Source organism: Triturus cristatus, chromosome 7 (genome assembly GCF_964204655.1).
Source record: "Triturus cristatus chromosome 7, aTriCri1.1, whole genome shotgun sequence".
Classification (NCBI taxonomy): domain Eukaryota; kingdom Metazoa; phylum Chordata; class Amphibia; order Caudata; family Salamandridae; genus Triturus; species Triturus cristatus.
The window spans coordinates 52,275,158-52,299,409 of NC_140590.1; the positions used below are offsets into that span (position 1 = coordinate 52,275,158).

General features: G+C 45.9%; 1 protein-coding gene across 1 annotated transcript in view; it reads right to left on the reverse strand.

Annotated features, from left to right (window-relative positions):
• Window positions 1–17,105, reverse strand: part of RABAC1 (Rab acceptor 1) — a 59,950-nt gene extending 42,845 nt beyond the window's left edge. The window contains exons 1-2 of the mRNA XM_085615597.1: window positions 16,972–17,105; window positions 12,925–13,067 (exon numbers count right to left, since the gene is read on the reverse strand). Coding sequence (XP_085471723.1) covers window positions 12,925–12,992 — 68 coding nt within the window. The 5' untranslated portion in view covers window positions 12,993–13,067; window positions 16,972–17,105. The remainder of the gene's footprint in view (window positions 1–12,924; window positions 13,068–16,971) is intronic.
• Between the last annotated feature and the right edge of the window lie 7,147 nt (window positions 17,106–24,252).

The following is a 24,252-nucleotide window of genomic DNA, read 5'->3' on the forward strand; positions in this document are numbered from 1 at the left end:
CATGGCTTGGAGGTCAGGGTATTACTACCCTGGCCCCTTTTCTTTATTTTCACTTTTGTTTTGCGGACTCAGTGAAGCAGAGTCCCAGAATGGCTGCCAACACTTCCTGTTTGAAGTGTTGGCAGCCAATCAGAGCAGTGCATTTTCTCTGCATAAGCTCGTCTTTGTTCGTGAAGACAAGCTACCAGAGATATCACTATAATTTAGAATTCTCAACAAGTACGGATCGAATTTACACCAAATAAGCAAAAGGCACTTCCTTGAATCAACATCTACCTCCCTGACAAATTTGGTGTAAATCCGTTCAGCGGTTTGGGCTGTAGCTGTTGCTAAAGGTTCTTATGGGAACTAACATTACAAATGCACCCTTATTTTGTGCTCCAAATTCTCGGTCCCCACCATACGGATCATTCCCAAACCTTACATGACAACCAGAACCTATCTTGAAACTTTTTGGGGAAAATTTCTAGAAGATTGGTCAAGTAATGCCAAAGTTATAGGCAAGTCAAAAAATGCTTTTCCTATGGAAACTAGGTCCTAACTATAACTACCTACTGCCGATTGATTGATATATATATCAATCTCACAGGATGGCAGGAACCACATAGATCCTTGACTAAAAGGATTTTTATGTGTGAAAACGCTTACTGCACTGGGGAAGGAAGCAACAGGGAATGAGCATGTGGTGGAAATTAAAAAAAACTAAAGGTAAGTGAGGGAAGAGTAAAAAAGAAGCCCACAAGAAAGGGACCAACACAGAAGCAGTAGGTGAAGCACACAAGGGAGAAAAAAACACAGGGACGAGGGCAGAAGCACATGAGAGAGCGCCACTCAAGAGTTCATGGGCAGGGAGAAGCACACAGGTGAGCAAAAGCAACATGGAGGGCAAGAGATTATCACACACAAGAGTGAAAGCAACATGGAATGTGGTGATGGGGGGAGCACACAACAAGTCAGCTGTATGCATTGTTATGGAGTGTCTAAACAAAAAGAAAAAAGTATTTCCCTAAAAGTAAGCAGTGGAATAACACAGCCAATCAGAGAGATGGTAGAGAGGCTACGCTCCAGAAGCACAAGCTGTGATAAGGAAATCCATTCAATAAGAAACAAGCAACTGAAAGTGACAATAAAATCAACCAGTGGTAATAATGGGTGGGTTGTAACCCCCTGCATGATCTTGGTATGCCACAATAGTTCTGTTGCAACCAGACACTGAGTAGTCTCGACTTATAAATATAGAAAAAGACAAAGGAAATGAGAAGAAACGAGAGGAGAAAATGAAATGCTAAGAGACAGCAAGAAGAGCAATAAAAACAAGCATTTGCAATGCAATAGGTCTCGCATTTGAGAGTTTAAGCTATTGGCATTGTAAATGACAATGTATTTTATTTTTCTGTTTTGATAATTAACACATAAATAAAAGGCATTGTCATTTACAATGCCTATAGCTCAAGCTCTTGTGAATGCAAGACCTATTTCATTTCAAAGAAGCGGCCGCCATTGTCCTAGGCTGCTTGGAAAGTGAAAGTGCGCATGGCACCCTGAATGTTGCAGTAAAGCATGTTGTGCCTGCAGAAGGAGAAACTCATTAAAGAAAATAGTGCTTACCGACAAAAGAATACATACTGTGTAACAACAGAAGTAAAAGGGCCAGTCCTCATGGGAGGTTACAAATGAGAACAAGGCAGTACTTAGCAGGGACCTACAAGCCCATTAACAAATCCGAAGCCAGCATTTACGAAGGACAATGACAAAAGTTAGTGACAAGTATGGGCGGGGCCTCAAGTCCATACTCGAATACAGCATGCTTCGCAGTGCCTCGCATGCGCTGCCCAGGCTCGAACTAAAAAGTAGTAGAATGGTATTTCATTAATCGAAAAAGTATGGGCACGTCAAGCCCCTCCAATCCCACCCACTTCGTTCACTGGGTAAATACAAGCGTTTTTTAATGCAATGAGCGAAGTGACCGTTTGCTTTTCCCTCCATTAGCATTACTCCCATCAAGGCTTAGTTAGGACTACATTTCTCTAGGTCCTCCAGCCTAAGTTACGAAAAGACGATGTTTCAGCCAGAGTGGAAACAGAGACAGACAGCTATTAGAAATGTGCATGCATCTGAAAGTGTGCCCTCCAAAGTGCAGGGCCTCCACTTCATGGGGTGAGATAAGGCCAATATGCCAGCATGTCTTCAGATTGTATATTTCTACTACATTAGAAAACAGACTTTTTTTTACAGAAAGCTCAAAACCAGAATGTGAAGGTACTCGAAAACAGTAGTGCTTCAAGACCATACTAATGGAATACAGCACTAAACAAATCAGTTAACATAGCTATAAAAACGAAAGAACCAAATGTAATTTCAGAGGCTGTACTTTGGAGAAGTGGTCCCTTAGTCATAAGATAGTGGCAAGAGGCTGAAGGGTAAGATTGCCATGTATAAATCATATGTAATAGTTGAGATGGACGGAATGGATAGAGCATGTGGTGAATGAGAAGAGCTGCAATGAAATGGCGAAATTAACAGAAAAGAAGACAGAAGGATGAAGCGGCAAGGAAGATGGAGAGACAAAAAGCAGAGCAAGAGAGAGCACGTGGAATTGAAAAGGATGAAGGGAAAAGAGTGGAGGCTGCAATATAGATGGGAGAGTGTTTCTGGGCATGTTTGGCTCGCCACATCACTAAAGCTCTTTATATTGTGCCACAATATTAAGCAATTTATTAGTGGCGCATCCTGGTGGGCTATGCTGGTATACATGGTAGAGGCTACTTAACTGACAGCCAGGTAAACAACCGTACTCAGCATAAGGACATTTATATGACCTCAGTAGTCTGAGTGCTGGTTGCCCACCCGTCCCGACCCTAAATGGGAGAAAATCTTAGTATTTCAGGAAGTGCATGTGGTGGGGATTATGTACTATTTGGACAAGAGCAAGATGACTAGACCCTTCACGATTAGTAACTCATTTTTAGACAGCTGTTCATACCGCCACATTACTGTAAATAGGACATGTGGGTTACAATCACATCATTTAAAGGCACCTCAGATTTAGCGACCTTAGAAACGCGAAAGGATACGTTGACCTTGCGCAGGGAATCTAACTTTTATCTGCAGATCACACAATATAGTTGGTCGGTGAGGTGACGTCCCAGCAAACAAATACCAGACAGATTGTGAGAGAGGGGTTGGAAACATAAGAGATGCCGGTGCGAGAAAGAAATGTGGGAAAGAGTGACACGAGAAGCGAGGAAAAAAGATAATAGGCTTGGTCAGCGATGGAGGTTACACACGGGTGAGTTGGAAGTGAGGCAGGAAAAGGACAGGATGAGAGGGAGGGCAGAAGAAGAAAATCGCAAAACTGTGGTGGGGGGCGGGTCTGGTTATTGAGGGCCCCTGAAGGGACTGCAGAACCCACAGGGTTACACTTTCCAGGAACTATCATTTGCAGTTCCCTGCTGTTAACATCGCCCCTCTCTGCTGCGATCTGTACTGCTGAATTCATTGGCAAAACAAGATGAAATCTGCCAGCTCTCTTCCTGTTGTATGCTAGTTACATATCCGCTGCCACGGATGGAAACGCTTAGCAAACAAAAAGGTTGTTTGGTTTAAAACAGAAGTGCACTTCCTGTGGACTACACTTCCTGAATAAATCTCCAAGGATGTTGTGTTTAGTAAATCTCTCTCCAACAGCTCGTATTTTGTAACTTGGCCTTCCCAATACAGTTGTAAAAATAAACAAGCATTGGCATAGCCAATAGGTCTCACTTTTGGACCTTATAAGTGTTTAGCCAGATATATTGACTTTGCCTATGTCTTTAAGCTGTGCTGTACAGAAGTCTGCAGCATGCTTAAAAGTTATTTTCACGTGCCCCCCCTCTTCGTAGCGCAACAGCTACTCACAACCTCAGCACCCTGCTACCGGCCGAATCCGGGACGCTTCCGAGAATCCACTGGTGGAACTGTGACATTAGCAATAACATGACCGTGTGGAATTCATGAAAGATAGTTTTCTGTGACATCACTGTTAATATTTTGGAAGAAAACATAATTGATACAAATATGTGTGACACCAGATATACCACATAGACAAGGGCAGGCGCGTGCCCAAATCAGCCGGCATAACTAGGGAACAGCAGAGGCGAGGCTAAAAGCAAGGGGCGTGGCCAAGCAAAGAACGCGCGGGAAGACAGGCTAAACGAGGGGGCGCGGCTCGAATGAAAAATAACGGGACACTTACTGAGGCTAGGGGTGGTGAGTGAGAGAAGAAGGTGGAGCAATGATTTGAGGGGAGGAGTGGGACCCTGAAATGGATGTGGCCCATGGAAGCTCTTTATGCGGGAGCAGAAGAGTGGCAAGATGGGAGGAGGGAAGAGAGGCCATCACACTGTGTACTGTGTGATGGCCAACTAACATGTTCTCAGAGTGAAATCACCGGAAGGATAACTAAACACACAAAGGAGGGACTTTGAGAGAAATGCCCCAATAAGAAGCCAGCATTTCTAAATGCCACAGACAGTAGCCAATGGCAATCTGTGGGTTTTCCAAACCCCACAAAAGAGAAATAACAGGTCGATCAAGCTCGACCTAAAAATAAGAGAAAAAGAAAAGAGGGGATTTGGGAGGTGAAGGTGAACTGTAAGGTGCAAGGAAGACAAAGTTCTAGAGGGACATAGAGGGTAAGAAAGGGCGAGAGATGCCACTTTCTGGTCACAGAAACCCAAATCAAAAGATCAGTACGCTGTGACGGCAAGGAACAGACCAGAGAAACCTTTAGGTCTTACAAGGAGTGATACGTTTTCTCCCATAGATACAGGACACCAAAGTGGAAGAACGGGCTTGCCAACTGACCACAGAAGACCGCACTGTGGCTACAAAAATGCGCCTCCAGAAGGACAAAAAAAAGCAATGTATGAAACTTACAGGAAGGGACTATATGTGTGATATGAGACTGTGGAAAACAGTGATGTAATTCTAATATTTCCATACCTAAAATTCAATTATATTAGTCTTGTTAGATATTGGATTTCTGGATGGCAGAGGTATGCACCCTGTCCAAGCCTAAACCACAATGTAATCAGGGTAAGTCACAACACATGCTAAATAATCCTGTGGTCACCCTCTGGTAGATTGGCACAGAGCAGTCAGGCTTAATTTAAGAGGCAACGTAACGTGTAAAATATTTGTGCAAAACTTCAAACAGTAAAACAGCGCAAACATTACACAAAAAGATTCCATGCCAAGTTAGAAAAAAAGCTCTTAATTTAATAAATAAAACAAAACCAAAATGAAAATCATCCAATAGGTAGATGCCGAGATATGAATTTTAGAGAATAAATGTGAAAATAAAGCTTAGAAGCAATAAGCGCCAATCTAGGATATCTGGTCTCACTGGACCAGGACAAAGTCAAAAGTTCAGGCCAACCGCAATGGAGAGCAGGCCGGATACAGGGACCCCACAAGGCCTGCTGATCCTTGTTACAATGACAAAGATGCGGGGGCAGTTGAAAGATGTGTTGGTGTTGATCCCGCAGTCGAGGTACTACATCGATTTTCCACACGCAGCGATGGTGATGTGCCAGGTTCGAAGACGATGCGCCGGGTTTCTCCACGCAGTCAAAAGGATGCGATGATCATCTCTCCAAAGTAGCGACGATGCAGTGGTTCCGATGGTGATCCGATGCTTCAGAGTGCCATGCTCCGGTCCTGTTTCCGCAACAGCTGCAATGCATCGATTCAGCTCTCGCAGCAGAGGAAATGTCGATTCCACTTTGACGAGAAAATACAAAAAATTCTCGTGGCCATCCCCCCCTCCGAACCGGGTCAACCGGGTCACATGGACGGGGATCCTACCAGCCCCTCACCTTCCCTGGACTCCTTCGGCCCAGTGACCACGGAAGAGGTTGCGGCAACATTGGCCTCAATTAAAAGTGGGTCCCCCCTCGACCCTGCACCCCTCAGCTTCCTGAAGAAAGTGACCAGCACCATCATTCCCCCCCTCACGGCGCTGATCAACTCCTCCCTCTCGCAGGGTATAGTCCCCTCCAGATGGAAAGCTGCAGCAGTCAAAGGCCTACTAAAAAAACCCTCCTTGGACCCACAGGACCTCTCCAATTACAGACCCATCTCTCTTCTCCCAGGAAATAGTAAGATCACGGAAAAATTTGTGAACAAACAACTGTCGCTATTCCTGGAGAGCAACAACCTTCTTGGGGTCTCTCAGACAGGGTTCCGACCAGGCCAGGGCACTGACATCGCCCTCCTGGCAGCCGTGGAGAAGGCCAGAAGCATCCTGGACACGGGAGGATCAGTGGCAGTGATCCTCCTGGACCTCAGTGCGGCCTTCGACACTGTGGACCATCCTACCTTAATCCAACGTTTGGGAGAAATTGGAGTAAGGGGTATGGCCCGGAAATGGCTAAAATCCTTTCTAGCAGACCGTTCCTTCCAAGTCTGGGAGAACGACAGCCACTCACCCGTTATCCCCTTCTGCTGTGGAGTACCGCAGGGCTCATCCCTAAGCCCTACGTTATTCAACGTATACTTGGCCCCACTGGAGAAACTGGTCAGTCCGTTCGGCGTGTCAATCATAAACTACGCCGACGACACCCAGCTGGTGGTTACCCTCTCACACCCCCACCACTCCCCCTCCGACCTTCACAGTTGCCTCACCGAAGTCCATCGTTGGATGAACCTCTCATCACTAAAACTAAACGGGTCAAAGACCGAGATACTAATGCTTGGCAACAAAGGGCCCTCCCTGCCGACTCACCTCTGGCCCAACTGCCTGGGTGACCCCCCCGTTCCTAAGGAAGAAGTAAAAAGCCTAGGCGTCTGGATTGAAACAGACCTGAGCTTCAGAACTCAGGCAAAAAAGACGGCAGAAACATGCTTCGGACTACTCAGAGCCTGTAGAAAGGTCTTCCCCCTGCTCCCTGCGAACGCCAAGAAACTCCTGATTCAGGGCCTCATACTGGCGAGATTGGACTACTGCAACGCAATCTACCTGGGAGCTCCCGAAGCCACCCTCAACACCTTGCAGAAAGTCCAAAATGCCGCAGCCCGCCTGCTCACTGGCACACCTGCAAGATCCTCGGCTAAGCCAGCCCTCAAGTTACTTCACTGGCTCCCAGTGAGAGAAAGGGTTGCCTTCAAGGCTCTCTGTCTTGCCCATAAAACCCTTAACAACAACGGCCCCCCTCTCCTCAAGGAATTCATTATCCCTTACAAAGCGAATAGGGCCCTCCGATCCAGTGATGAAAATCTCATCACAGTCCCCAGAGTTAAAAAAGCCAGGGCCGGTGGCCGCCGCTTCTCGGTCCACACGGCCAAACACTGGAACAACCTCCCACGAAGACTGAGGACAGAACCCAATCTCTTCCAGTTCAGGAAAACTCTAAAGACCCTCCTTTTTCCTCAATCATAACCCCCTCCCCGGCTGAAACCAATGGAGTCTCGGGTTTAGCGCTGGGATGCTCTAGGGTTACTATGCGCTCTACAAAACCTTTAAATAAATAAATAAATAAATAAATAAAGCACCTTGGACCTACTTCCAATGGTCAAGGAGCAGGAATGGAAGTCTGTTATATCCCTGACATTTCTAATTAGGAGGCTAGTCAGCTAGCCCTTGGAGTAATGCTGGGTGCAAGCGATAGAGGTCCAATCTTTACCCAGTGAGAGAGAGAAGCAGGGCAGCACAGCAAGGTAACAGTCTTCCAGAGCATCAGTCCAGCAGAGTGATAGCCCATTAGCACAACAGTTCTTCTTCCTGGCAGAGTAGTTTCAGGTCCAGAAGTGGACTAAAGTAAAGGTGTCAGAGTCCAGTACTCATACCCAGTTGTGCCTTTGAAGTGGGGGAGACAGCAAAGATGATTTGTGAGGCAAACGGAGGTCCTCCCTTCCAGCCCTGGCTTCAGACTCACTACAGCGAAGTATGCAGCCCTTTGTGTGCGGACAGGGCACAGCCTATTTATGTGTACGTGTGAGGCTGTGCCCAGCACTTCCCTCCTGTCTCCCAAGATGCCCATCAAGTCACACTAAAAGTGGCATTTTCTGAACGGCAATTTAAAATCAGACTTCACCAATAGTTGTGCTTTTAAATCATGATACTAGAGACACCAGAATTGGAGTTCTTATCTCTTCCCAATTAGAATTTACATGCATAAAATGTAATACGGTAACCCCAATGTTATCATATGAGTGAGATGGGCCTAGCAGTAGCGAAATAAACTAATTTAAGGGTTTTCACTGCCAGGACATGTAATACGTAAAAGTACATGTGTGATTCTCAGAAACTCTGGGATTCTCGTCCACCTTTACTGACGACAACCAAATATACTTGAAAACGTAATCATAAGAAGACGCTGCCCTGGTATCCAATATACTCTTAAATATTCAAATCTGGATGTCCAACCACCATTTAAAACTCAACCCAACTAACAAAGAATTACTTTTGATCTCACCTCCGAAAGCATAAACTCCTGTACAAGAATGGATGGCCAATTTTTCCCGCCATGGAAGGTTGCCCCGCCATTGTCCTGAGTGCCAGAACCCTTGATTTTCGTCTCAATCTTCACAGCCACATAGCATCCATTGCCAACAGTGCACAACACCAACTTTAGGGCATCAGACAATTGATTCCGGAACAAGACCTCAAAACAGTGGCGCAGCCCCTCGTTCTCTAAACTAGACTATGGATTTGCCCTTCTTTCAGACATTCCCAAAGTTCACCTAGGCACACTGAGAGCAACACTACAGCTTCAGCACGCTTCGTCTTAGGTCTCAAGACATTTGACCACATTGACTCTACCCTGCAAACCCTCAAATGGCTCCCCATTGAAGCACCAGCCCAATTCAAAACATCTTGCATTACCCACAGAGCGATGCACTCCTCCTCATCCTCCTATCTAAACCAGAAGCTGAAAATCTCCGGAGCAAACAGGGGTTCCAGAAATGCCCAGTCCCTGCTCCTGGTACCCCACCCTCTATATTCAGTTGAGAACGATGCACAAATAAGTCTTTCTCTGGTAGTGCCACTAGAATCTGGAACTCTCTGCCTCCCTCAACCCGTCCAATCGCCTGCCTAGCAACCTTCAAAAAGGATCTTAAGCTCCTCCTTTTTAACAGACATCTTGGTTAATTCGCCCTTGACCAGACTTAAGTCCTCTTTCCACTCTGCCCTGATCTGCCTCTGTTATATGATCCAACTATCTAAATCGATGCTTCAACTGTATATGTCCTCTGCCCAATTTGTGTAACTGTCTCTTGTTGTAACTCCAGTACACATCCACCCTAATATTACCGTAACACGCTGTAACCCTCTATCCTATGTGTAGAAAAGCGCTTTGATGCCTTTGTGCTATGTGCGCTACATCAAATTTCAAAAATACACAAATATTTTCTTAATAAACTGTACCCTACCTTTGGGCTGGCTAGAGGCGACATATGTATTGAAAATGAAGGTTTAGGCTTGGCAAGACATTTAACTTAAACAAAAGAAGGAGTACACCCTCAAAGGTAATTTAATGCCTCGGAGATGGAGAGGTGCACTGAAAAGAAAGGCTTATCCTTTCTTATAGAAGACCCCTCACTCACCAACCTGGTTGGTGACATGCTTCATCATCGGGGTCCCACCCGGATAACCGAGTGTCATCCGGGTGTGCTGCGACACCTGACTACAGTGGAGCTGGTTTTGTTTTTCTGGTGTGGTGCAAGTGCAGGAAGTGATTTAAAAATTGGTCAGATTTAACTCTCTGTCAAAAATTATTTAATCATGGAGCAACTGAACAATATTAAAAAGGATTGGCGGGATACCATATAAGGTTAGATTGACCCAAGGTATCACCAAAAAGTGAGGTGAAAAAAATTAGTGAGATAGGTCTACATGTTTCAACCTTGAGGGAAGTTATCCAGGTTTTCGTCAGGACCGATGGTGCTAACCAGGGCGGTCTACACACGCTCAGGTGTACCCTACCCTTGGTTAGAATGCAAAAAACCCTCCTGTGTTTACAGTGGGGTAATACTTACTCGTATTTCTTAAGGAAAATACCTGTTGGAAAAAAGAGAAGGAAACAATATATACACAACAACATATGTTCTGTACACAGCTTCGTTTCAAGCTCCTCTCAATCGTCAACCAATGTTATTGTAATGTTGTCGTATGTGACTAAACTAAACAGTCTTACTGTTTAGCCACCTACAGTGAATTAATGTCACCGTGCTCCGTTGTGTCTCACAAAACATAAACACTGAATCGGGCTTACATTCACCCGTGATCACTCCATGTATCTGAATGAAACAAACAAGTGATATTTTGCACTCACAAGGAAGGTACCGGGGTGCACATAAAGAAGTGACGAGTGGTCAGGTGACTAGCACGGGTGCCATTCATAAAAAGTGCTGTATTTTAACAGACAGGAAGCTGTCTGTTAAAATACAGCACTTTTTATCTTTGAATTGACCCATGAGCTAAGAATAAAATTATGGTGGCCATGGTTCTTTATCAATTTTAATTCAGAACTGTTGTGTGTTAAGCTCACATATTTTCACCTTTTTTGATTTTGTGATTTTTTTGGTTGAGTTACCCAGTTTTCTTTGAGCAAGGTGGCAACCTATGATGAGAAACGTGGCAGTACTGGTGATGATCTAACCAGTGTCAGCCCGCTGTGGTGTTGCGCACGTGAGGTGATCCTTGCTCTGCACATTTTTTCTCACTGATATTCACGGTGTGGGTTGTACATCCCTGTGATTAAACTGTTTTTTTTCACATATTGATTTTTCTGAACATAGTGACTGCTGCATTGGTCTAGGGTTCTTGCAAAACAAATTTATAAATCAGTACAGACTCTGGTAAATTGGGAATCCACCTCACAAGTCTAGATAGTTGGGGGTGGTTCTGAAGAGGTTAATTTGATACCTCTCAATTCCTTCTTTACATAGTGTTCAAAGTAGTTCTGTACTAAATAGATTGGGTCTTTTTTGTTGAAAGACATTTAACTTACCAAGTCGACTTGGCAGTTTAAAACTGCACACACAGGCCCTGCAGTGGCAGGCCTGAGCCATGGTTACGGGGCTACCTAAGTGGATGGCACAATCAGTGCTGCAGGCCCACTAGTAGCATTTAATTTACAGACCCCGAGCACATGAAGAGCATGTACTAGAGACTTATAAGTAAATTGAATATGCCAACAGGGTATGGGCGAATGTTACACTGTTTAGAGGAAAGAGCACATGCACTTTAGCACTGGTTAGCAGCGGTAAAGTGCTCAGAGTCCTAAAGCCAACAAAAAAGGTCAAGAAAAAGGAGGAGGAGGAAGGCATGAAGTTTGGGGTGAGCCTTCAGCGAGGGCCATTTTCAACAATTCTCTTTAAAGTTCATAATCTTTTGACTCTTTCTGGAAAAAGCCTGGTGAATTGAGACACATAGCATCAAGCCTCAAATACGTAGGTATCATTATCCAAGAGTATTTGAGTGCCCTAGATGAATTAGCAAGATGTCAAAAGGGTGTACAATTAAACCCAGTACCACCCTGAGAGTCCGGTGGAGAATTTGCAAGACATGAAGGGATGACTATGGTGACAGATTAGTGGTCTGCATGGGACAGGTGAAGGCCTCTCACATCTATTTAAGAGCCCGCTAAGGTATCTCTCTTACTGGTCTGTGTGTCCAACAGATGTTTAGTGGCCTTTAAAAAGCAGCAGGGGGGTAGCGTGGGGAGCCTAGAAATATTGGGTATCTTTGTGATGTGCTGAATGACAGTTTGGTGCCTCAGCATCCTGTCTGGAATCCTAGCTCTCAGACTTGCCTACCATGAAGTAAAGAATATGCATGCAACAACTGTGCTGCGAAAGAACATAGAACACAAGGCAAGATGTATTTTGGGGGTTCATGACCACTATATCCAGCAGTGGAGTTTAGGCTGTCTTCAAAATAAAACCTGGTGTTTGAGCAAAGACTTTTTCAAAAAAGTATTTCCCACTGTCGCTACCACAATTGGTAGATGCAGACCTTTCCTTTATACAAAAAGAATCCTACTTTGCTCTGTTGGGAGACATTCATCTGTGGGAAGGGTGAATAGCCAACACGAAGTCCTTCAGAGGGAGCATTGACTTTTCCAGATAGAGAGGCAGTCTAAATCCACTCTCCTAACATGAAGGGAAACGGCCTAGAAGGGTAGGTCTGACAGCATCTTTACAGAACTAAAATGTTTTAATTGATCGAATGTAATAGTAGGATGTCTCAACTAGGTCAGTGGCGGTCAATAAAAACTATGGCTCAGCCATGGATGTAGCAGAAAACAGACAGCCTTCAATCTGTGCTGAGATCACAGCGGTTCACAGGAACACATGACAGGCAATTCCCTCCGAAAAACAATTATTGCATGAAGCCAAGAGAAAATAGAGAACAATGTCAGCAACAATAAAACAAAGAAAATGAGTTTTAAATTAATATAACTTTTATAAGCACCCCCTCCCACCTGATTCAATTGTGCAGCTGAATATCAACAGAGTTCTACCCATTTGCTGAAGAGACAATCTAGACAGAAGCACCTTTGGGCACCACAGTCTACCTGCAAAAACACACTGAAAAATACCATGGGGTTACCAGCACGTAATGATGTGGGAGAGGTGTGGTGCAGCAGTCAGAGCAGTTCACTCCGGAGCGCGAAGATCACGATTCGATCCTCAGTGCCGGCGGCAGCTCAGCATTATGTGACTCTGGGCAATAGCTCACTAACTCTCTCAAACGGCCCACAGCGCATTGCAACCTTAAGGGGTGATATGTTCGCGCTTTACAAATATGGATTATTATTATGTGGAGATAAAAGTTATGTATACGAGATGCAGAAACGACAAATACAAATGCTACTGGGAGTCTCCGGTATGGACGAGATCCTGCAAACAGGAAAGAGAGGAGTAAAAGAGGTTTACTTGTTCATGATGCCACCGACTTCCTCTTCTGTTTCTGAACTGAAGGGGTCCACAACTTTCGCAGCCATACCCAGTAGCGAGAGAAGTTACTGCCCACCACGACGGTGGACTGTATTTAGAAGCTGAGAAAGGAGTCAGCAGTGCTGTGGAGAAAAAACAGAGATGAGAACAGACGCTCAGAGACCAATGTTTTGCCAGCACTATGAAGGCACCTGGATTTCCTGGCTTGTTTGAATATGTCATATGACACGGAACTTAGCAATCAAGTTCAGTGAAAGGGTTAAATCTTGTAATGACTTCCTGTACCCACCCCTAGCAAGCACAAAGCCTACCCATGGAGAGATAACTGCCCCTCCACTGTTGCAATAATCTGCAATTGTTTGCTATTCAAATTCTTTCCACTACCCTTCCCCCTAAAGTGTGCTCCTCCATTCATGAATTTGCTGCGTGCTTAAGGTCTCCACCTTAGATGTTAGCCACTTCTTATAGGGTTTTCCCTCTCCATTTCAGGCTCTGATTATACTGACTCAACCTTTGGTCACTTTACCCATTTGTTACCTTCCTGAACCTATACCTTTCACTCTCCAATCTATGTATCTCATTGCAGAGGACAACTCCGTTGCCTAATCTGTCTTCCCATTTGTAAAGCCTGCAGAACCTTCAAACTCCAGGTCATATGCCTGATCAAAGATATGCATTGATCATTGCTGATCCCCACAATCCTAATGTGCTGGTTTACAGAATGTTGGCGCAGAGTGGTATGAGGTAATATTTGCCTCCTCATACTTCTCCCTGAATTCGGCAGTCTAGCAAAAATTGGAACTTTGGCAGCTCTCACACCAGAAGGCAAGAGTAAAAAATGAAGTTTAAGAGTGCAGTTTACAACTAAGTTACATGTGTTAACCTAGACAGTTGTTAAATGATACAACTGTAAAAATAATAGCTAAACACTTGTTATATTGGAGAATTAACAGCCAGGTGTAAGGGCGTGCTCTTGCTATGAGCGCCAACCAAAACGAAAAACTTTCAGGCGTGCGGTAAACTATAAAAAAACAAGCATTTGCAATGCAATGGGTCTCGCATTTATAAGAGTTTGAGCTATTGGCATTGTAAAATTACAATGCCTTTTATTTATGTTTTGGTTTTAAAACAAATAAAAGGCATTGTCATTTACAATATCAGTAGCATAAACTTGCATAAAAGCAGTGTGTGGAGTGCCGCAGTGTGCGGCGTGCAGCAGTGTGCGGCGTGCAGCAGTGTGAGGCGTGCCGCAGTGTGAGGCGTGCCGCAGTGTGAGGCGTGCCGCAGTGTGAGGCGTGCCGCAGTGTGAGGCGTGCCGCAGTGTGAGGCGTGCCGCAGTGTGAGGCGTGCAGCAGTGTTTTGTGTAGCAGTGTGAGGCGTGCAGCAGTGTGCAATGCAGCAGTGGGCGCAGCAGTGTGTGGCGTGCGGTAGTGTGCGGCGTGCAGCAGTGTGCAGCAGTGTGCGGCGTGCAGCAGTGCGCGGCGTGCTTTGTAAACAAGAAAAGCGGACATCAAAGGAAGTGTGGGAGGGAACGAGCGTATGGGGTGTGAGTTATAACAAAAGTTAATTGTTGTAAGAGGGGATGCAGGAAGCGAGGCCGTGCGCGCGCTGGTGAAAGCAGTCAGCTGCTTTCAAGTCCGATGCCAGATGCCAGCTTTGCGCTTGAATGCCTCACATGCACTGGCCATAAACCGCATTCCTAAGGTCTTGTGCCCCTTACTAAATCTCTCTGAATGCGTGAGGCGGCGCACGCGCAGGACGTAGCTGGAGGCAAATGGAATGCGCGTGGTTGTGCGTGTAACCGCCACCCGATCCGCCTGGGAAGCCTTTGGAGCATTTTCTGAAGCCCCTACATAGGTCTCGCTGAGCAATCGCTTACGCGATAGCCAGGCGAGACCTAAAAAGATGATGCATCTATATTTGTCAACAAGTGCCATAAACCTGTATTGTCTTAAGCATCATAGCCTATTGAATAATGCTAACATAAAAGAGGACCTCAGAATATGTTGTTCGATTTTTATGTCATAATCCTATCTGGGTATGCCTGTGCCTCACCCTTACAAGTCTCTGCAATCACTAGCCCCAGCACTATGCCGATGCATGTCACAGCTAAACTTGACTCACCTGGCTATGTATGCTTCTCTTATGCCAACTAGAGACATTAGGTTAAGTCAAACTGGCGAACTCTTGGAATAAGGATTCAGCAACCATACTACTTCTCTTGGAAGTCCGTCACCCAATAAAAGTGCAGAGAGGGTTTTCAAATGCAAAAATGTTAACAAAAGAATGACGGGAAGAAGTTACAGCTTTTTCGATTCTAATCCGGTCTTGAGCTGGTATGGATGCTGGCCAAATGATGCCCCAGCCTCCTCACCCTGCACACCGGAACGGCTTGAAATCTTGGGGTGATTTTTAACAACCAACTCTCATTTAAGTCTCAAATTCTCTCTGTAGTCAAAAGTTGCTTCTGGATCATGAAGGGACTCATAATTGCTTAATCTTTCTTGCTTGGGAAGCCCATAAAACTGTAGTGCAAGTTTCCATTCTATCCAGACTGGACTATTCCAGTGTCTTACCAGTTTTCCGGATCCAGTGCCCTCAGGCAGTGCAGAATACGCCAGTTTGCTTTAGCATTCATCTTTGTAAGTGCCCCCAACATCCTGTTTTGATGCACAAATGCAGCATCTGCTATGTTCTTGGGCCTTCACCACCTCTTTCTTATTCTGGTCTTTCTGCCTAGTCAAAAAGCGTTCAACCTCCAGCAACAACCCTCTCACAAGCTTTATACCCCAAGGTACTGCCTCGCTTCCAGTATTCTCCCTTGAGCCTTTGTCCCCTAGAGCCAAAGCTGGCTTTAATTCCCGTGGTCACCAGTGGTCCATCTCACGCTTTGCTCTCTACTATCTCAACTTTAAACCCATGCTAAGCTCACTTTATCAGCTTGTGTACTGTCAGTTAACATGTTCCTCACTCCATCTGCCCTCTCTTGTATCCCTTTGCCCCATCTCTAAGCCACTGTCCTTAACTGTAGGCCACATACCCACGCTTATAGTCTCTCATTACCTTTTGGCTCCACCGTTCTCCTGTCTTACTTACCTATGTATACCATTTATTCAGCTTTTCCTTTTCACTAAAGCCATATATTGCCTTTAATGTTCTTTCTCCTTGATATCCTATGTGCTCGATTACATCTCGTGCGTCCTTGTTTACTGTCTAATACATACAATACCCAACTGATACATCAAACTCCATTGGCTCCCTCATTCCCCACCTTTGTTCCTTTCATCCTCATTTGCCATTCTCTTCCTATTTGCCATTCCCACATAGCTTTTGCACCTTCTAGACTTTTGGCTAAATCTGCCTCTCTACCCAGTGCATTTTCTTCATTTAAAACCTCTTTGCCCAAGTTAACCACTTCTTCTACCTGGCATGGCTCTCCCAGTCGATCACAACTGCCATTGAGGCGTCCCGTGCTAGAAGCAAGGGAGGGAAACCACCAGGAAGAAGACTCCTCGGCTGAACAACCAGGTCGTCAAATGTTTCCTAAACTGGTTTTAACTGGCACTTTGACAGAGGTAGAGGAATCTAGGTAGGCGGTAGAGCTGCCTCCTTATGTCTTTAGCTGGAACCTCGGGATCTCGAAGATCCCGAGATGCTCTGATCCAAGAGGACGGGTAGGCACATACTGACAACGCCTTTGACAGGTAATTATGGGAAGTTTATGGAAAAAAACGGAAAACAATGACCAAAGCTTTAAGCCGTGATCTGTAGCTTCTTCTCCCTCCCCTAGCCCCCTACTCTCTGCTCCCCCAACCCTGAGCCCGCACACATTCTGCCCCGGACATAACCCAGCCCTTAGTTCAGATACACCAGTCCCTGCAGCTCCCCACCTTCCAGCACCCACTTACCTCTTGCTCCTCCAATACCCCCTTCCCCACATACCATCATATGCCCATACCACCCCGGGCCCCTCTCCGTCCTCGCCTCCCGCAGCCCCCCTGGGCCTGCCCTTTTTGCCCCTCTTACCCCCGCACAGGTGCCACGAAGCCGCCTCTGTTGCCCAAGAGCCTCAAACATCAACAAACCCGAAGAGCCGCTTCCACGTCAGTCACCTACGCGTCACCACCGACGTCACAGGACCACGCCTGCCACTGTCTGCGACTGCGCGGCGGCGGCGGCCATCTTGGAATGGGAGCCTTCCGTCCGAATACAACTGGAGAAGTGGTGGGCTGGAACAGTGGGAAAAAACTTCCAATCACAAGGCGAAAACACTTTATATGCAAATATATAACAGTAGCCCTGCCTAGCGCAACATAGTGCTAGGAAACGCAACTTCATGTGTATGTTTCAGTATCACGTTAGAATTTAAAATAATACCGTCCTAATTCAAAAGTAAAGTACAAGCTTTAAGAAAACTGGCTAAGATTTTATGAATTTAAAGCAGCAGCAGGCTTCATTTCAAGATGACAACCAGGTGTCATGTGCCCTACAGTAAAGGAAATGGGCCCTCTGGCATTACCTGCCAATTTAGAAGAGGTAAGTGGAAGACTAAACAATTTTTTTTTCGAGAATGAATTTCTCCCATTTACTTCTATTGAGTCAGAGACAATTTCAGGCAGGAGACAGCCAAACTAAAGCCTTACAAAATCGTGTTCATCAGCCAGGCTAGCTTGAATCTAGTGGCATATGGAGAACAAAGTGGCATAGTGAGCAAAGTAATGATGGATGTAATCCTGATCTCTTAATAGGGGGTGAATGTTTGATTCATTCAGCATTCTTTCCATCATTAGTTGCTGCAGCACTTTTCACCCTAAGTGGGATGGGTATGCCCAGACGTGCTTCCCTTGCTTGCTGTGCCACTGGATTCAATCTAGCCTGGCTGATGAGGGGTGTTAACCCGTAACTGGTCCCAAAATGCTTGTTTCCTGGTCCAGGGAGGACCTGGCTTGGCAGTTTGAGCTGTACTGTTTCCACGAGGAGCAGGGTCAAGACTGATTTTCTTAGGGCTGGGTCCAAACTGGGGTGGCGTAAATAGCAAAATGGATTTAACCCAGATCTCTTGACTGGGGGTGAACGTTTGATTAATTAAGCATTCCGTCCATCATGTGTTGCCACAACACAGTAGTTACCTTACAGCATTGTTTCTGCAGTGAGACAGACACGCACCATAGCTGCCAAGTTTTCATTTGGCTTATGTGTGACAGTTTCTATGTTTTCAACATTTTCATGTGTGGCATTTGAGTGCATTATGTGAGACACTTTGAACGACATTTGATCATGAGCAGATCAAGGCTGTTGAGATTAATTTCAGAAACAGACCGTTTTCTGAAATGGTCCAAAAGGCACCTTAAAAGTGCAGTTTAAAGGTATAAAATTGATAGTGCTCAGGTGTACCACATATCTCTTTCCCGAAGCTCACTCACAGTATTAGCCTGTGAAAGCTACACTCAGGTGATCACTGTCTTACTATACCAGAGCCACAGAGTGCAACAATCTAGACCATGTGGCCATAGGTAGTCACAGTATGGAGGAGAAAGAGGTAAAGGAGCCTAGTGCAGGGAAGGAAAATGGGCCCTCATTTGGTAATAGTGTACCACACTAATCATGAATCATGATTCACTTGGCCCATCAGTTCCCTGGTGCCTAGTTCAACCACGGCGGCTGCACCATTGATAGCTACTCCCATGGGAAGAGCACCGAGGAAGCACCTGACATTCAAGGGCTGAACTACCTGACACAGAATCTACCAAAGGTATGTCCTCTGCCAAACTATCCCTGTGGTGAAGGAACTCATATAACATGTAGGACCTATTTATTCTTCCCTTCTTACTACAGGTGAGAAAACATTTGATGCTGCCTCACTCCTCACCATATGTTGCTTTACCATTCACTCCCTCACTCTATCGCCTTCTTTCTCTCTATTTTAATTTCTCACCCTACTCTTTTCATTTTAGGTGTCCCTTCCACTTCCGTCTACTTTTTCCAAAAATGTCTTCCTTCTCCTATCACTCAAACTACATTTTCCCTCCATCTTCTCCCTCTTGTGTTTTCCCATTCTCCATCCTTTTTTCTCCTATATTGCACTCTTCCTCTCTCCTTCAACTCTTCTTTGCTTCCTCTCACCTCTTCCCTCCTCACGATTTTCTTCTTATCTACCTTATACAGTTTCCTCTCTCTAAACTCTCGTCCCTCTGTCCACTACCCCTATATCGCTTCATTTTCCTTGTGCCCTTATCAGCCTTTCAACATCATTCTCCATCCATTGTTTCTTTTGTATTTTCTCTCACACTGCCCTTCTCCTGCTTTGACTTCCCTTCTTGTGTTGTGCCTCTCTTATCTCACCTCTCATCCTTGTTCTGTTATGTGCCCGAGTTCGCGCCTGGCAGGAAATAGTGCCAATTTACATGTACACAGTTCTTTCCTAAAGTTACCTGCCCTTTGTCACATCGACTTTTGACACACATTTGTGTTTGTGACACTTGGGTCTGTTTCTAAGAAACCCCAACCTTGCTAACACAAAAACTTTGGGAGAACACTATGACACTGCCTCGGCATTATGTGCAAGACCCTCACATCCGTGAAACAAATGCCTTTGTTATTACGTCCATATGCAATTCTGGCAAGTACGACGCATAAGGGGTCAGACTAACGCATTTTCGTGGTGGTGTCCAAATCATCGCACTAAAATGCGTAGTTACACATAATTAGTAGCAGTGCGATGAGGTGCTGCAGTCAGCTCTGTGTAATAATACCTTATTCTGGTAGTGCTTGCTCTGCACTGTTGTATCAGGCAAAAATAGCCCAGGTCGTTGAGCGGTGATATTCGCTATATTGATGCCCTGGCCCTAGTTAAGTTGTTGTTAATATTATTGCACTTTAACAAAAATAAAAACAAATATTTAAAGGTTTTTTGAGAGAATGGAGCGGTGTACTACAAGGTGTGTATTGTTTAATAATAAAGACTGGTCAATTCTTTTGTGAAGAAGCATTTCCTTATTTCAAAATCCATCAAATTGTGCAAAAAACCTCAGCCAACGTGTTTCGTTCAAGAGATTGAACTTCGGCAGGGCAAATGAGATGAAACGAGAATCCCAGTCGCTGATTCCCCTGGGTCAAAATGGACAGAATGGTCACGGAAAGCCAATGTGCGTTAAGAGATGGTGCAGTCACTCATGGAAATCTGTGACTACACATTCAGCTCAGGCCTCCTTGAAAAGGGCCCGGTTAGTGAACCTAAAGCAGATGTAGCACGGTGCTCCTTCCTCGAGTCCCTTCACGGCAGTATGGTCTCCAGACTCAAGGAGGCCCACGCTGAATTTGTAGTCACAGATTTCCATGGGTGACTGCACCATCTCTTATCGCAAATTGGCTTTCCGTGACCATTCTGTCCATTTTGACCCAGGGGACTACGATTCTCGTTTCATCTCATTTGCCCTGACGAAGTTCAATCTCTTGAACGAAACACGTTGGCTGAAGTTTTTTGCACAATTTGATAGATTTTGAAATAAAGAAATGCTTCTTCACAAAATTATTGACCAGTCTTTATTATTGAACAATACACACCTGGTAGTGCACCGCTCCATTCTCTCAAAATACCTCATTTCTGCTTAGCAGTTTGCATCTCCGAGCGACAGATGCAGGAGCTGTTTGTGCACACCAACCTTCATCATACTATTAAGAACTACATAGGGAACTCAGCGAAGAGGTGCAGCTACTGGGGTCCGCCGTTGGTTCTTTGTCACTGCAAGTATTAAAAGGCTGTGGCCTCTCTGCACAGCCTGTCACTCACACTCCAAAACCAAGTGGATTTCATGGATGCTGTGCACCATAAACAAACACACTGGCTACAGCCACATGGATCTATGGGCGTCCTGCGCAATGCTTGAAAACCGGCTGCTTTTTTGAGGCGAAACCAATCATATCATGTCCAGAACCTGGTTTTGAATAAAAAAGTAAAAAAACGAATATCATCTCGGCTACATTGGACTTTCTTATCAAGGGTTGCAGTGAAGCAGAGTGTGCTTCGGTGTCTCTTGGTCCAATGTTTCTTGTAATAGCCAGAGGCTAGCTACAGGGGGGTATGTGGGGAGGAATATCCCCCCTAATATTTACTGTCAGTCGGGTAACATGCCCCAGACGGCTGACTGCTTGGGTCTGGTATATGTAGGGTGGCTGTTTACCTGTTGCAGAATATGATGTTATGAAAGGGCTCAGGGCCTGGCACAGCTGTGGTCTGAAATCAGTGCTGTGCACCCGCAGGATCCTGTCACATTCACCCCATTTAATTCACCTCCGCGATTTCCTCTTCCTGTCACCAAAATAGTTTTTCTCAGAAAAAAAGTAACACTCAGACATTTATCTGAGCCTGATCTAAAGAGTCATTGAATGAGGCATCCACCCGGCTCGGTTCTACCTGCAGCCCCCGGTCCAACATTCAGTTGGGGCCCCGCATCCCCAAGGACCCTGCTGCTTCCAAGCAGTGGGAGGAGGGAACTGACTGGTGGTGCCTGGGGATACGAGTGGGGGCTGATTCTCTACTCCCAAAGAAAAACCCAATCTGCTGCATGAAATATGAAAAGTATTCAATGTCAATTGTATGTGTGTGTGTGTGTGTATATGCATGTGTGTGCAAGAGTGAGTGCTTCCACATGAGTGTGGGCATGCGACTGTGTGAAAGTTTGGGTACTTAAGTGTGTGTGCATGTTTTTTTGTGCATGGGAACATGAGTCTGTGTATGTATGTAACAATAGCCCCCTGAGCCCCACTGTGCTGAGGGGCACCGAGCCTAGGGGCACCCTCCAGCACTGTGCCCGGGCAGGCACTGTGCACGGGTGGGCCTGAAAGCTCCTGAGCGGCTCCGGAGCGCGGGGAGCCCCTCCATAAACCTTGCAGGCCACCCCCCACAAGTTTCATTATGCCACTGGTGTATGCACATAAGGGTGAGGGTGCCTATGGCAGTGCGTACACATTAATGTGGAGAGGATGTGGCCTTGCGGCTAGAGCGGTTGACCTCAACGCTGGGGAACAGGGTTCGAGTCTCGGCAACGGCGCTCGACATCAGTGCGTCTGGGTAAACCACTTAATCTCCCCGTGCCTAACAAAAACAAGCATTGGCATAGCCAATAGGTCTCGCCTTTGGGACCTTATAAGTGTTTAGCCATGCAACAGTTGCATAACTAAATACTTATAAGGTCCCAAAAGCGAGACCTATTGGCTATGCCAAGCGGCCATGCGGCCGCGAAAGTGAAAGTGATCGTGAGATCGCGACCAAAAATCAAAGCGGCCCTGCGGCCGCGAAAGTGAAAGTATTTGCGGTAAAGCGCGGCGCATGCGCCCGCGCACATGTACTGTAGCTCTAGGGTGGCCTGGTAGCACTTTTTGGAGCCCTCACAATAAGTCTCACCAGAGCAGCGCATGCGCTGGGTCAAGCGAGACTTAATGAATGTGTCCTTCTGTAACGAAACTGGTGCTCATGTAAAGCGCTCTGATAGCCGATGTCTCGGGTCTAGTTCGCTCTACAGGAAAAACAAAAAAAAAAACATTAAAGCATGTGTGAGCAGGTGATCCAGGGGCGTAACACAGGCCCCCGCAGGCCCCGCGGTGCGGCAGGGGGGGGGACGAGCTGCAGGGGTCCCCCTCAGCACAATCCTCAAGCCCAAGAACTCGGATTAGATCCGGAGTGGGGGCCTCTCCATCTACGTGGCAGGGGGGGCCCTCAACTTTCGTTACGCCACTGAGGTGATCCTGCACTTGAGTTTGTGCATTAGAGTGTACTCATGAGTGTGTGTGCACATGATATTTTGCATATGTATGTGCTTGTGAATGCTTGTATGTGTGCATATGAGTATGTGTGTGAAAAAACTCTGTTTGAATCACAGCAGCTTCACTCAGCCTTTCCAGCCTCTGAGGTGGATACTATGAGTATCAGTGAGTTAGGGTGAATATGCACTTTTTGCAAGTATGTGTGTGCGAAGTGTGTGCACATGAGTGTCCATGCCCACAAGTGTGTGCACATGCGAGCACATGATTAGACGTGTACATGTGTGTATATGCACCTGTGTGTCTGTATGTGTGTGTGTGCAGAAATTTGTTTAAAATTCAGCAGTTTCAATAAACCTTTCATCCTTCTGAGGTTGACAAAATGAGTTCTATGAAGTTGGGCAACAGTAAACATATTTTATTCAGTGCGAAAATACCTCAAGGGTTCAATGTGTACTTTTGCAAATAGACATTATGTGTGTTTGGAAAGAGCCTGTGCATGTGAGTGTCAGTGCATATGAGTGGGTGTGTGCAGGCAGATGTGTGAGTGCCTGTGTCTGTCACAATGGCTGGTGCAGCACACAGAAGTTCAAGATTGAGTGAATTTCCAAAACTGTTGTCTTGTTAGTGATGGATGGCTTAGTGAATAGCTTCTTTAAGTGGGGGGCTAGATGCATTAGCATTTGTATCTCTGTGTGTATGTCGATTATAGTATAGGGCAATGGAATGGGGCCACGCATATCAAAATACTTTTGTCAGAGCTCCTTGTGAGTCACTGAGGCACGGAATAGAGTCCTTCCCAGAGGGTCACTTGTCTGACTGCAGTGACAGGAGCGTCCACAATTTAAGGCACCAGGTGAAGATTCCAGGCCTGCTCACACGAATCCCAGGGCAGACCACCGGCCTAAAACCCATGCTTGGCCATGCCTAAGCTAAAACACCTCTGACAGCATGACAACAGGCTAACCACCAGCATTACATTCTGAATGTTCCTGACGCTGCCAAGAAACATGCGCATAACTAAAGCAACTGGCACCATGCCATAAAAGTATCAATTCAGCCTTTTATGAATGCAAAATGTGCTCTTGTGGCGAACCGTATTAGTGTTCCCTCCAAACCAGCAGCCCTAACCAGGCAACCCGCACCCTCTTGGCACTGGCACACTCCCGCCCCAGCTGCCCCAGAGTGCCTGGTCGTGTGTAGCCACAACCTACGTTTTATCACTGACGTTATATCGGGGTAAGATGACACTCAACTATGTCTTTGCCTACTCAGTGTCTGGCTGCAAAGTTAGATGACCTTGGCAGCCCGGTCCCGGGCGAACCTAGCAGCTTTACAGTTTCTGGTGCTATAGACAGTACCCGTAGCTTGATGGAACAGAATGCAATTCCCTTGCTCCCGTTGAGCACGAAACCCACAACAATTGCTCACCATGGCTCAATACCTTCCTGCTGCTCATCATTTCCTAGCAGAATGTTGACAAATCTATGTTCTGCAATGGCACTAATTCGCAGCCTGCACCATACTGCCAGTGCCGAAAAGACCTTT